Here is a 15,000-nt window from a genome sequence, read left to right as displayed (position 1 = left end):
TGGTTGTATTTCAATAGTGGTTATTACCTATGTTTGTTATTGAAATGCACTCTCAACAACTATTGATATAATTATTTCAATAGTGGTTGTATTTCAATAGTGGTTATTACCTATGCTTCTTATTGAAATGTACTCTCAACCACTATTGATATAGCTATTTCAATAGTGGTCATTATTTCAATAGTGGTTGTAACAATGGTAGAATACAGACCTCAATGAAGGATTTTTTGAAGGAGTACAGTTTCTCATCGTATAAGAACGTAATCAGTAGACTGGTGGAGGGCTGACTGAGGGACGTGTTCTGTAGATTGACTGTTAGTTTGAAGGTAGGACCAATTCCTTGGACCTGAAAGTAACATGTTCGTACAAATATAACCACATAAATGTTTAAGGAATGAAGCCGAATTATTTTAACTTTTGTTATTATATTACGATAAAACATAACTTGGGGCAGTTTACGCTTTATAAACCGCAAGTATTGTTACATCATATAATATAAGTTGAAATAAGCTTCATTCCTTATAATTTAATTTCAGTGTAGACAATGAGACAATTTTTCCTCCGAAAAAAAAAGGCTTAAAATTTGGCATATTTTAAAAGAAACATCAAGCAGAGTTACAGGATTTTGACGTTACTCATTGTGACGTATTGCAAGTTATATAAGGAATGAATTTAATAGCTACCCATTTTATACAGTATAAACTTGGTTGGGGCAGTTTATGCTTTATAAACCGCGAAGAGGTTTATAAAAAAGCGTAAACTATTCCAACCCAGTTAATACCGTATAAAATTGGTAGCTATTAAATTCATTGCTTATAACTTAATTTTCATTCATTTGATGTAAGAAAAAAAGATGATTGTTTTAAAGAAATGACTTAAATTTGTGCAAAATTTGAATGTAGCATCAGGCGGATTGATACATTTTTGACGTAAGTCATTGTGACGTAGGCAACCCATTTTATACAATATGAAGTAATTTTTTTATCCAATCAAATACAGCATTACAACCAGAATTAAATTATATTAAAATGGATTAGTGATTGACCCAATCAAATGATGTGTTACAACTAAAATTCAATTATTTGGAATTGAATTGATTTGTAATGTTATACATTTATTAGCCTCAGAATAATTCATTCTTCTTTCTATACATATTTGGATATGCCCCTGAGAATCTTATTTTTTGCTGCTCAGTAAGAATATTAATCTGTACACATTTTTTATATATGTAAAATGCTATGAGATGTGTACATGTAGAGATCACATGTACTGATATGCTACAGACCTGAGCATGGAGTTTGAGTGGCTCGGTGGGATCAGATGAGATCACTTGTACTATAACACAATACAAACCTGAGCATTGAGTTTGAGAGGCTCGGTGGGATCAGATGAGATGGGATTCATGCTGTTGTCTAAGGACTTGGCGTACTCCCTAAGTGTGTTCAGCCTCAGTAGATACAAGTCCCTCTGGAACGTCCTGTGCATGGCTGACAAAGATATAGTATAAAGATAACATTTTGAAGGCAGTAATACATATATTTGTACAATCCCAAAACAGTCCAGTCCAATACGAAAATTCGTAATATTACGAAGAAACGTAGGATTATGAAAAAGAGTAATATTACAAGTTATCGTAATATAAAACTTATATTACAATTTTTCGTAATGTAGTTAAATTACGAATACGCATAATATAGCAGATTGTAAGAGACTATATTTTTTGAGTTTTTGTAATCCAAGACAAATTCAAGGATTGCAAGAAATTGAGTCATGGGTAGCAAAGTATGACGTCATTAATATATCAGATTCCACATCTTTTGATAGCACGCGGTCAGTTTGGTCAGTTACACCTATCAGAAAGCATGGAAATTCAAGAAGAAAGTACCGCCAGCAATGGGTGAGTGGACAATTTCTTTTATTATTAAGGTCTTCCGTTTCCAACGGAAGACCTTCTACTGATTCTGATGATTAAGATTATTCTTATTATTCTTTTTTTTTCCTTTTCCTAGATGCCAACTTTGAGGCCTCATATTTCACTCATTTCTCAATGGATTTTGCTAAAATTTTCAGAGTTTATAGACGTTACTAAACTCTATCAGAATGCTATCTAAAATTTCAAAAAGTCACTTCCGGTTTGGAGTTATTTCCCTTTAAACGAAAATTTATAGGCTTTCGTTTCCAGACAAAGGCTCAGAGACGGCTAAAGCTGGAGCAGAAATTTTACTGATTTTAGATAATACAAGGATTGAAGTTGTGCATGGCAGTTTTTGTTTTTCGATTTCTCTATTCAAAATGGCGCTATATAGGGGTAAAAAATTAGAAAGCCAAAAAGAGCAAAAATTTACACATATTTTGCTTTTTATCTTCTAAACTAAAAAACATTTAGAACAAAATTTGTGCAGAATTACAAGATCTTTCAAATGATATCTCGAAAAAAGGGCTGACCCCTAAATTAAGGGATCTAGAGGGGCCAAAAGTTTTTTCCAGATATCTCAAAAAGTATTGAGAATTTGTAATATATCCAAGAAGCAAAGTTGTTCAAAACGTCAAGCTTAATCTATTGAAGTCGTCAAAATGCGTCCGGCGACGTCACTTCCGGTCAAACCGGAAGTAGTCAGAAAATGCATATTTTTGCCGTTCTAGACAAGTTTTTGGGTAACATATGTCACTGGAAGCATAAAACTTAATTTTCCGTCCATCGACATCACTTCCGGTCAAACCGGAAGTAGCCAAAAATAGTTTATTTTTTAAAGTTTTGATGCAAAATTGAAATTATAAAGTGACTGGAGACGACTAAGCTCATTGCTTTCTTTTGTTGACTCACTTCCGGTCAAACAGGACGGAAGACCTACTCGTTGCTTTGCAACGAGCTTTGCTCTAGTTCTTTTATAGGAATTTTCTCAAGGATAAGGCCAATTTTCCAGTAAATTTCAATATTCGCTTAAGCATGTCGCATTGGTCTATATCACCCAAAATCCCTATTTTTCTTGCTAAGTCTACCCTAAAAATCACACCCTCGTCTCATAATACAAGTGTTCGTGCAATTCTTATTGAAATACACAGAATTCAAATCTCAGTAGGAGTCGTACAAGTTATCGCCCGTGACATCTCGTAGTAAACGTCATACTTTGCTACCCGCCACTCAATTTCTTGCAATGCTTGAATTTGTCTTGGATTACGAAAACTCGTAATATAGTTTCTACAATCTGCTATATTAAGCGTATTCGTAATTTAACTACATTACGAAAAATTGTAATATAAGTTTTATATTACGATAACTTGTAATACTATGCTTTCTCGTAATCTTACGTTTTTTTCGTAATATTACATTGTACGAATTTTTGTATTGGACTGGACTGCAAAAGACAATTTTGTTATTTTTTATTGGTATTATTTAAACAATAAAATGCTTTCTTTATTTGTTGTTACTGGAATGAACGGAAGCAGCTGTTGCAGAAAAAATACATAACCCGCGTAAGCGGGTTATGTAATTTTTTTCTGCAATAGCTGCGACCATTCATTCTAGTAATAACAAAGAAAGAAAGACATTTTATTGTTTATATTTATATCTGTTTAAATTATCATTTTAAGTATCATTTTAAGTAGGATTAAAAATATTAATTATTGTGTTAATGATGCGAACGTCTTTGTATGTTTCATTGATGGAACGGCCACTGATCAAGAAATCTGTACAGGTGATATGCCTAATGTAGTTTATGCAAGGATGAACGCAATGGGTTTTCTGAAGAAATAAAGAAGAAAATATTCAGTGAATGTAAATATATCAAACTCAACCCCCATCTGGGCCATGATCTAAAGAAATTCGAATTTTTCACTATAAATGGAAATTTTAAAATAAAATAACATTACTAACTGTATGGTCATCTTGTTTTTCAAAAGCAGATATTTGATTTTTCGAAAATTAAAAGCAAGTCCTTTCCTGTGATTCCTTTGTAGATGCAACCATGATTTCGAAACTTTATTTTGTGCTACATGAGGAAGGTTTCACTATGAGTGCTGTCTTATTATGCCCCAGAAGTGGAGAATTTGTGGTCCGAAGAGTTTTTGTTCTGTCCATCTGTCTGTTTATCTATTTGTGTTTGTCTTCAAATACTTTAAAGCAATATTAGCTGCATTTTTGAAAATTTTATTCACCTTTATACACGTATTTAAATGTGTTATTTTGATAAATATTTATGTAATTTAAACATTTATGGTTAATTATACTAAAATTAAGAACTAAGCTGTTTCAGAAGAAATGCTTTTGTACAATCAATTACATAGGATTATTTAAAAAAAATGTTTACAGGACAACAATAATTCAATTTTGCTTCAAACATAGCTCATAAATAGTTCTTCCATTGCAAATATGAGCAACAACAGTTTATAAACTTAACATTCTTTTTCTCTGTCCCTGAAATAGTTAATTACAATCTTGCAAGTTGCAACAAAAATTTCTGACATCTAAATTGCAGCTCATATTGCTTTAACTAAGCTTGTCTGTAACTTTTGACTGGGCATGGCTTTCATACAGACCTTGTATTCCATGTGACAAGGCCTTTTTTTGGTACCACCAAATATTATTTCTTGACCTTGGAGTTTGGTACTCTTTTACAAAAAATACCAAACTTTAACCAGTAAACTTTGGTCATAACTTTTGAACTGTTGGTGGTTAGACTTTCATACTTCATAAGTGTATTCATGGTGACAAGACCATTCAGTTGGTACATGTATAACTATTTTTGACCTTTCCACCTTGGCAAAAAAATTAACCTTGTCAGCAACTTTTGAACAGTTATATCTATAAGGACTCTCATATTTCACAGGAATATTCCTTGGGAAAGGACCTTCTAATAAATTTTCATGAATCAATTCAGTACGTGAATTATATGTGCAAGGCAGCTGGCTACTTTAGAAGAGTTAAAATAAATTATAGAGAGGGTTTACTCTTAATTATTAATTTTTAATTAAACAAGATGTGTTTGTGAAACACTATACGCCCGGCAGCAACAAAGTTCGAAAAAAAGCATAAAGGTTAAAGTCAAGGTCACAAGGTCAATATCCTTGGTGCCATTTGAAAGCACTTAATTAGTGGAGTATGCATAATAAATATGACGTCTCCTTCTTCTATGATTCAAAAGTAATTTCAAAAGTTTGAAAAAGCTATTTTTAGCATATAGATCACAGTCAAGGTCAACAAAGTCATTTACCTTGGTTTCATTTAAAATAACTCAATTAGTGGAGTATGCATTCAAACATGAAGTCTCTATTGCTTATGGTTCAAAAGTAATTGCAAAAGTTAGAAAAGGGTATTTTTAGCACATATCACACAGTCAAGGTCACAAGGCCATTGACCTTAATTGTTGTCATTTGAAACAGCTTGTGAGCATGCATAAGTAATATGAAGTCTCTATCTCTCATGGTTCAAAAGTTATGGCAAAGGTTAACATTGACAACAGACAAATATACACACTGGATCCATCAATTCGGTCACATAAAAATATATGTACTTATGAAAGTTATCTTAATACTACAGTAGTAGTAACAATGAATAAGAATTCAGCCAAGTAAGAAATCAGCTGTCATCAGGAGTGCTAATTTAAATCTTCAGTACACATAGACCAGGAAGTAAAATATAACACAAGTAAGTGGGTCATGTGATACCCATACAGAGATTGTACAAGTATTTTGCCGACAAGACAGACGCCATTAAATTTTGCGGGTAACACATAAGTGGGTCATATGATTACCTGGCATACAGAGATTGTACAATTTGGCTGACAAGACAGTCCCTACAGGTAACATTCATGCATGAATTCATCAAGTCCAGTACAATCACTAGATTTAGCTACGTAGGTAGAATTACCTACGTAGCTTTATTTACCTACTTCAGGTAGCTTTATTTAGCTATTTCAAGGTAAGTTTTCAAAAGTTTTCTTTTTATTAAAGAGACAAAAAGTCGCAATTAAATGACTTTTGAAATTTATACTAGGGAGGCTTAAAAAAACAATCCAAAGCAGAGATACTTTATACATTGCTGCGTTTGGACAATTTAGAGCAAAACATATAATTCCATTGTTTGGTTAACTGTCCTATCTATTGGGCCCGGTGAGGCATGACTGAGTATGAATACTTCACATTGTGCTGAATAATTACCGACCTATTATCGTGTTAACCGGAACTGGACTTCTTTGTCATTTCATTCAAAGAGTAACTGTTCAAAACTTTCAGAACTTTGATTGCAATTGCGCAGAAAAAGACATTTTTCCAAGAGGGATTTTTTCATGAGTTGTTTTCAGATGAGTTCAAAGTTGAAAATGATCACTGCATCAAAATGATATTTTCTGCACACCCTGAGAAAAATGCTTTTTAATAGAAATAAATCAATTTGGTAGCTAAATAAAGCTACCTCAGGTAGGTAAATAAAGCTATGTAGGTAAATCAAGCTACGTAGCTAAATCTAGTGATTGTACCAGACCTGTTTATTTGATAATTTTTGCTTATAACCCTCAGATAATTTATAATAAAAAAAAAACAAGGGCAAAATTTGCTCTTACATTATTTTGATTGTACATTGAAACTTCATGTACTAGTCTACAAATTATATTTATGTAAATTCTATTTAAAGACTCTACATACCCATAAACAAGGATTATTTAAAGCTTAAAAAATCGACTTGTCCACAGGGTACTTGTGTTTCAGTACTTTAGGATGCATGGATTATTCTTATTATGAAAATAACATATCTGAGAAAAAAAATGCCAGATAGGCCTTGAAAAAATCTTTGAGATGATGTGAAGAGTATGCTATGGAGCATATCATGTGACTGTCTCCACTGTGGGTAGAACAGAGGCAATAGCATATATATATATATTGTATAAATGTAATATAAAAAGAGAAGTTTATTTTTCAGAACAAGAAACACTAAAACCTGATTTGGTTTCTTTTATGGAGATTATTAGATTAGTTTGGCAACTTTTTGATCACCCTTCACACATTCGCAGCAGGAGATTTCTGTTTTAGAGGTGTTACACCTTTTTCTTCATGTCAGACATACAAACAAAAAGATTGATTGAATTTCTATCTTGTTTAACGTCCCTCTGAAGAATTTTTCACCCATATGGAAAGGCCACCACTTGCCGATGGAGAGCTACAAATTTTGTCCTAAACTCAGCACTCATACAGGGCCATTGAGCAGTGAGGTATCTTTTTTGTGCCATCGCCCAAGAATGTTGCCGGACCTAGGTTTATAGGTCTGATCCAAAGGAACAGTCTCCAAGTCCCACAGTGGGATCCTTGATGCAAGTATCAACTCCTTACTTCGCGACTCTAGAGCAGATGCTCTAGCCAATGCGCCACGCGGGCGACTTTGATGATATCAACTAGTTCTTAATTTTTTTTCTCTTACATTAAATAAAATATTGTATTCAAGTTTTAAAATTTTTTAAAGTTATAGATTTAAAACCATAAATTAACAAGAAATATATTGTTTACCTAATAAGACTGTCTATCTAAGCATCTGTGAAAAGGTGAATAATTCTATTATTTTTAACTTTGAAAAATATAAATTTGAGTTAATTCCCTATTCAATGATCAATGCAGCAGATTTTGACTTGATGCAGCAGTGTCTAAGAAATTATTAATTACTGTTAATTTTTTTGGCCTTGTTTATTTTATTGAAGTAATATAAGAATGTTTTAGCAAATGCCATTTTTCATGCTAGGTTTATTAAACCATGGACCCCCGTACCAGTGCCCAGGACGTGATGCGATGTGACCTGTGTGAGACTGCCGTGGTACAGATGCACTGTGATACATGTCTTGTCAACCTGTGTAAGGCCTGCGTGGGAGAACACATCTCAACAGATGAATCCAAGGACCACAAAGTTGTCAAATTTCAGGCCAGGAAATCCACCCCCCTCTACCCTTCATGTATTTTGCATAACAATCGATGTATATTGTACTGTAAACAATGTGAACTTTCTGTTTGTTCAGAGTGCCTTACTTCTGATCAACATCTAGGTCATAAGTTTTTTGACATCTTAAATGTTGTAAATGAAAAAAAGGATAAAATTATCAAAGAACAAAATGAATTACGTGAGACAATTTATCCAACCTACCAGAACGTTGTCTCTGATGTACAAAACAGAATAAGTCAGTTAGAAAAGAAATATGGAGATCTCTCAACAGCCATAACAAAACATGGAGAGGCCTGGCACTGAGAAATTGACAAACTTGTCAAGAAACTTCAAACTGAAGTTGATGAGATGAAAAACACACAGTTACAAACTCTACAGAAACATCTGGATGAAATAAAAAAGACAATGTCTTGCATCAAGGAAGAAATTGATACATCCTATACTGTTGTAGAGTCTAATGAAGTTTCAAAGCTTTTAAATTTAAAATCTGTTAATATTACAAGATATAAAAATCTACCTGAAAAAAATCTTCCATCTTTACCAAAATTTACACATGGTAGAATCCAAGGAGGAGAGATTAGTAAACTGTTTGGAGCCTTATCACCAAGTTCTGTAACATTAGAACATGGCTACAGCATGAAGACAACACAGAAATCACCAGAAGCTGGATCCTCTCCTCCAGTCAAACAGCTGCTTGATGAACCAGAGACTGTCACCACCATAGACACTGGGTATGGTAACCTTTACAATGTGGCCTGTCTGAGTGATGAAGAAATCTGGACAAATGGAAATGGCATCACCATGAAACTCTACAGCATCAATCAGGGATCACTACTCAAGTCAATCACAGCCAAGTCAGGGAAACAGCCATGTGACATAGCAGTGACAAAAAGTGGAGATCTAGTTTATATTGATTATGGTGATAGAACTGTGAACATTGTGAAGAATGAGAAGATAGAGGAGGTGATCAGACTACAGAACTGGGAACCTCTTGGTGTCTGTAGTACCTCCTCTGGTGACCTCCTGGTTATCATGGAAAGTGATGATTACAAACAAACAAAAGTTGTCCTTTACTATGGCTCCACAGAGAAACAAACCATTCAGTTTAATGATAAAGGTAATCCTCTCTATTCATCTGGTAGTTCTAACAGATACATTACAGAGAACAGGAACCTGGATATCTGTGTGTCTGATTGGAGAGCTAATGCAGTAGTGGTGGTCAATCAGGCTGGGAAACTGAGATTTAAGTACACTGGACATACTCCTGCTCCAAAGAAGAAATCATTCAATCCACTAGGAATCACCACAGACAGTCAGAGTCACATCCTTACAGCTGATGTTAACAATGTCTGTGTCCACATCATAGACCAGGATGGACAATTCCTCCATAACATAGACTGTGGACTGAGTTATCCCTGTGGACTGTGTATAGATACAAATGACAATCTGTTTGTTGCTGAATGTCAGAAAGGGCAAGTGAAAAAAATAAAATTCCTGCAGTGAAAAAGTTATTACAGACTTGGATCTCCCTGTAGACAAAAAATTTCATAGAGAGACTATACTTTCAATTAGATCATGAAAATCTTTAAAACATACATGCGTCTTTATTTTTATAGGTTTACTGGTATACACATTAAATAATTAACAATGTGGACAAGAGAAAAAGTTTAAAATGTAAAAATGAATGAAAAATCCTATATTTTCTGTACATAAAAGAAATAAAAGATTAAAAAAGTTTTATGGTGGACAATAGAGTTTCATCTCACAGTTACAGGCCCGTAAGAAGCAATTTCAGATTGGGGGGACTATGCACTACCAAAAATCCCTTGACCAGCCAAAACTAGAAATATGTCCACAGGACATGAATGCCTGTCTAGTTTATAGTAGTAATGCAACATGAAAATTTGTATTTGTGTATGAAGTCTGATGACAATATCTAACAGAGTCTTTAAATTGAAATAAAAATTAATGGATATAAATATTATATTCTCACCAAATAATGTATCACTATGAATGCATATTTAGATTAAAATATCTTAAATGATTTCTTTAAAACTACTGATAAGCAAAGTACAAATTAAAAAAAAGGGAGGCAAAGTTCAAAGGAAAGCCCATGGTCAAAAGTGTTTGATACAATTGAATAGCTCCCACTAATACCTATCAGCATATTATGTTTGATAAAAATGTCCTTAATGGTTTATTAAATGAAACTAAGCTAAATACTTATCAAAGGAAAAGGAGGTCAAAGGAAAGGTCAGCATAAAAAAATGTTGATGCAGTAGAAAAGTTTGCATTAGTATGTATCAACATATGAAGTTTGATTATGCTATCTTTAAGGTAGTCCGATCCTCAGGTTTATAATATTAGCAGTTAAGTAATTAAATACACTCATAAAAGTATCTCTGAATCCACAAGATTATGTAATTTTATCCACAGTATTTCTTTAAAGTAAAAGAACAAAGTTAATCATATTAAAGAGGGAAAATTGTCAAATCTCCAATATTTTTGCAGAAAAAGCAAATTGGAATATCGGCAATGCATTTTCTAGTTGAAAATTGATCAACAAATATATTTTAGGCTAAAAAACAATAGATATTCAGGCATTTAGAGAAATTGTCATGAAATTTATACTTATTTGGTATTTTTTGTCTTCTTTTTCCGTCATGTATTCTATAATACATAGTGTAAAAGGTTTTTGCTGTCATTGCAAGACACCATAAATCACTTCTCATTTCATATCCTGCTAACAAGCATTGGTATCTAAGGCTGGATTCAAGAAAATCTTATTTCTTTAAAACTGTATTAATTTTTTCTCCTTTTATAGGGAACAAATGTCAACTTTTATAATACCTTCTCTAAGACTTCCAAAGACCTTGAATCTTATAAAGATGAATAAAATGAAAATTGTTGCATGAAAAAATTTCATTCTCAAGCTTCATTTTTATGCATTTTAATTTAAATGTTAATTTTTGGAGTTATCCTTCCTGGCTGAGGATCGGATATCCTTAATGGTATCTTTAAAACTATAAAGCTTATCATAATTTAAGTAAAGTGACGTAAACCTCAAAGGAAAGGTTAACATCAAAAATATTGATGCATTTGAATAACTTACATCACCATATATCTACATATGAAGTTTGATTATACTATCTTGCATTGTACATGTATCTTTAAAGCTGAGCTGAACACTAACTTAAGAAAAGTGAGGTCACGGTCAAAGGAAAGGTCAAGGTAAAAAAAAATGTTGATTCGGTTGCATAGCTCTCAGCAATATCTCTCAGCATATGAAATTTGATAAAAAATAACTTGAATAGTTTCTTTGAAACTTAGCTTTGAACTGAGCTATACGCAAAGTGTGACCAAAGGACAGACGGAGGGACAGAAGTACGGAAGGATGGAAAGATGGAAAGACAGAAGATGGACATGACGAACACTATATGCCCCTGCCATATTGGTGGCGAAGCATAAAGTTCATCAGACGTTTTTATTAAGGGGGCACAAGCATATAGTTGCTAAGTTTTCTAGCCTCAGTGCCCCCCTTCTATTCCAACATGTGATCCTAAAAAAACAAATGCTTTTAATTTGTAGACATGGAAGACCAAGGTAGAATTCGAAATCCTTGAGGTTGATTAAACCAATGTAATAGGGGATAATTCAGAAAAACTCATTTAGTACAAACACAAATATTGCAAATTCACAGATAAAATGAAGTTACCTGGGATCCCCAGCCCCCTGGACCTATAAAAATTTAAAAACTTCCTTAGGCTCAGAAAAAATATGTTTGTTTCCGCTTTCCCAACCGACCCTAATTTATAGTGCCAACCCTAAAATTATTTTTTAATGCTTTTGTCCCATGAAGTGCAAAATTTCACCCATGGAATTATAGTCTCCAACTTTGCAAGCTTTTCAAGACAGAAAGAAGTTTGAGTCAACTTTCTATAATAAGTTTAAGTCACAGAAATGCTTGAAAACACCATTTCTTTTGTCATTTATGTTACTTCTATACCCATTTTGATTAAAGAAGCAAAAAAAAAAAAATTGCCTACCTACCTACCCTATATTTTTTCAGCCTGAAAGCGGACACAAACATATTTTTTTCTAGGCCTTACATGGATACAACAAATTACAGATATAGCAGAGTAATTTCATATGTCCCAGTGACTTTGTTATAACCAAGTTTTACTGCCCTGCTTTCACAACATATCATTTGTAAAATTATATTGTTTCAGACGAAAGATAAGTGAAAGAGGCTTTATGTGTTTTCAGTGCACAAAGACTTCCTGTATTTAGCAATCGCAATAAAAATGTTTGCACAAATGTTCAACACTGTGTATGTCAATCTCCAAATGCTGGTATCCAAAGAAAGTTCACAAAAAAAAAAAAAAAAATGAAAAAATACACAAATGCAATAAGAAACCTCTATCGCCAAAGTTATGGCCAAAGCAAGGGTAAATGTATTTTTTAATATGTCAAACTCTAAGGTCAAGAGGTCATAAAATGTTGGTACACAAAGAAATGGTCTTGTCTTGAAGAAATGAAAAACCTAGCACAAACTGTTCAAAAGTTTAGTCAAGGCTTTAAAAATTTTATAACAGTAGATCAAATTCCAATGGTCATTAAAGTCATGAAATCAAAAATGTTGGTACCAAAAAAGTCTTGTCATGAGGAATAATCATGTACAATATAGTAGCCTTTTTTCTGAGAGATACGTACTGACAGCTAGTGTTGTAAAATCGGATAAATTTTACTATCAATTATCAAATTGAATCGAAAGAACACAATCGATTATATAATCGAAAATTTGAACGATTAAAAAAGGTTAAATTTATTCATTCAGCCAAGTAGAATTCCATGACATTTGACCGCGAACTTCAACTTATCTTTATTAGCATAGGACTTTTTACACAATTTACAAATAACCAAGTCCATCTGCAAATTATTTTTGCATGGAGGCCCATCGCCCTTTTTCCGAAAGCCAAAAAACTCCAAACTTTAGATCGTGTTGCACTTGACTAGGATATGGATATAATTTGGCGTCAACCTCTTCACAACGCATGTTCGCCATTTTGTTTACCGCCGATTAGAGTGACGTCCCTTTGGTGAATATAAAAGTTAAACCTGATCGGCTTGAAAAATTAATATAGTGATCTATCGATGATAATATTTACAATCGATTGTCGCCGATCTGGGCCTTTAAACGACGATTTTTCGATAGTCGGCGACCATCGTAAAAACACTACTGACAGCACTCTCTCTCTCCCTCATGGTCTTTTATTCTGAGTGATACATACTGACAGCGCTTTCTCTCTCCCTCATGGTCTGATCCACAAACAGTTTGGTTTTCTTCGGGACGTTGAGGCGAGAGTTCTGAGCGGCGGGGGGACCCCCAGACAAATCCTTCTCCTCAAACGTGGCATTCCTCTTCAGAATCTTAATCATCAGCCCTCCACCTAGAGGAAGAAAAGTAGTCTTACAAAGAAGTCCAAACTTAATTTTATTATCAGAAAAAAATGAATGTTATGTTTTTTCAACATGCCATGGAGCATTTAAGAAGCTAGCCTGAGGAGTGAAATCTCATCAAGAGAAAAATTAATACTAAATCAAAATATTTAATGGTGTACCTCTTGACTCAGTCCTATTGTATTTATTGTAGTGGACATTTTAGTAAATATATTTTTAATCTAAAGTAATTTTCAAAAAAGCAGGGTGAGCTTTTTTTTTCAAGAGTGAACTTTTTACAGCGTTGCCAAAGGAGCTTGCAGTGCAAATGGTTTTTTTGCCCCACTCATTACACCTGCTAATACAAACACAGCTATAATACTTAAAAGATAAGTACCTTTCAAGGTCATTATGAGAGTTCCTTCCTCCCGGCCAAACTGTCCGAACTTGAGCCCGGTGACGACGTCGTCCGTCTTGATGACGTTGACAAGGTACTTCTCCTTATAGATGTGGACCTGACAGTTATTGAGGGCCACTATCACCGCCTTAAAGCCCTTACTCTTGTAGTCTATCACCTCCATAGTCGTCATACTCCCCGGTAGCTTTACTGTCCACAACTTCTTACCCTAAATAATGGAATTTTATGACATTCTATAGAAGAGATAAACAATTTTCTTGCTGAAGTTTATATTTTCATTTATACATGTATCTCAAAACTTTGAAAACTCTCTAAGTTATATTTCTAAGCTTGATTATTGAAAATCATGAAAATTGCTTTTTGTATTTGAACTTTGGATATGCCTTATGAGTTAAGGCATGAATTTTTTTTCCGGAGATTACAAAGTTTGTTGTTTCCGGTTTTCTCCATAATGTTTATATAGCGAATGTTTATTTCCGGTAACGGGAAAATCGGCATGGGCTGAAACAGTAAACCTAAAAGGTATGTGAATATACAGGCTCCATTTATCATAAATCTAAAAGCTTTTTTTTTGGTCTTAGATTTTTCACTGAGGAGCATTTTGCCGTGTCCTTTTTTTTTCTTTGTACAGACATCTTTGCTTGCTTTTGTTTGCAAAACCATTTGCCTCTTTTGTTTGTATTTAAGGTGGGGGTGAAAGTATGAACGAGTATGTAAGGGAGGGTGTGTGTGTGAGTTTAAAATCCTTTGTATATATACCACTATGTAGCAAGCAATTTATATGGAATTTTGTTTATATACAATGGAAATGTAAATTAAAAAAAAAAAAAAAGCTTGATTTTTGAAGTCCTAATCTCTTAGCTTATTCTGTTTAAAAGTATTTAACCTGGAATTATCTCGAATCCACAGCTATCTCGAAGATTTTCCTCTGTCCCACTGAGTTTGAGATAATGAGCTTTGTCTGTAATTTTTCTTACCTTAGATGTGTAGCAGTGTAGAGATTCATCCATTGTTCCCACGTAAATTGTTTTATTGATCCTCTCCAGTCCTACAGGCTGAGAATTCAACTCAATACAGTTCTTTGTCGGGTCTGTTGTCCCCCTGAAAATTAAATTTTGAGTTTGAGGCAAGCTTAATTTGACATAACTAGATAAACTTTGTACATCTATTTGATTTATAAAAATTTAATTGTGATACACTGACCTTTTCAATGTGTATATACATC

General features: G+C 33.6%; 1 protein-coding gene across 1 annotated transcript in view; it reads right to left on the bottom strand.

Moving 5' to 3' along the window:
• LOC134237999 (Bardet-Biedl syndrome 1 protein-like) overlaps positions 1 to 14,876 on the bottom strand; it is a gene marked incomplete at its 5' end in the record, with an annotated part of 19,937 nt that extends 5,061 nt beyond the window's left edge. The window contains 5 exons of the mRNA XM_062720126.1: positions 212 to 346; positions 1,354 to 1,487; positions 13,210 to 13,368; positions 13,755 to 13,983; positions 14,753 to 14,876. Of these exons, the coding sequence (XP_062576110.1) occupies positions 212 to 346; positions 1,354 to 1,487; positions 13,210 to 13,368; positions 13,755 to 13,983; positions 14,753 to 14,876 (781 nt within the window). The remainder of the gene's footprint in view (positions 1 to 211; positions 347 to 1,353; positions 1,488 to 13,209; positions 13,369 to 13,754; positions 13,984 to 14,752) is intronic.
• Positions 14,877 to 15,000: the final 124 nt, after the last annotated feature.

The sequence above is a fragment of the Saccostrea cucullata genome, unplaced genomic scaffold (genome assembly GCF_032062105.1).
Source record: "Saccostrea cucullata isolate Sc308-1 unplaced genomic scaffold, CSIRO_AGI_Scuc_v1 ctg3265, whole genome shotgun sequence".
NCBI lineage: Eukaryota > Metazoa > Mollusca > Bivalvia > Ostreida > Ostreidae > Saccostrea > Saccostrea cuccullata.
The sequence above is the reverse complement of the archived record's forward strand: the minus strand, read 5'-3'. Positions and strand labels throughout refer to the sequence as shown.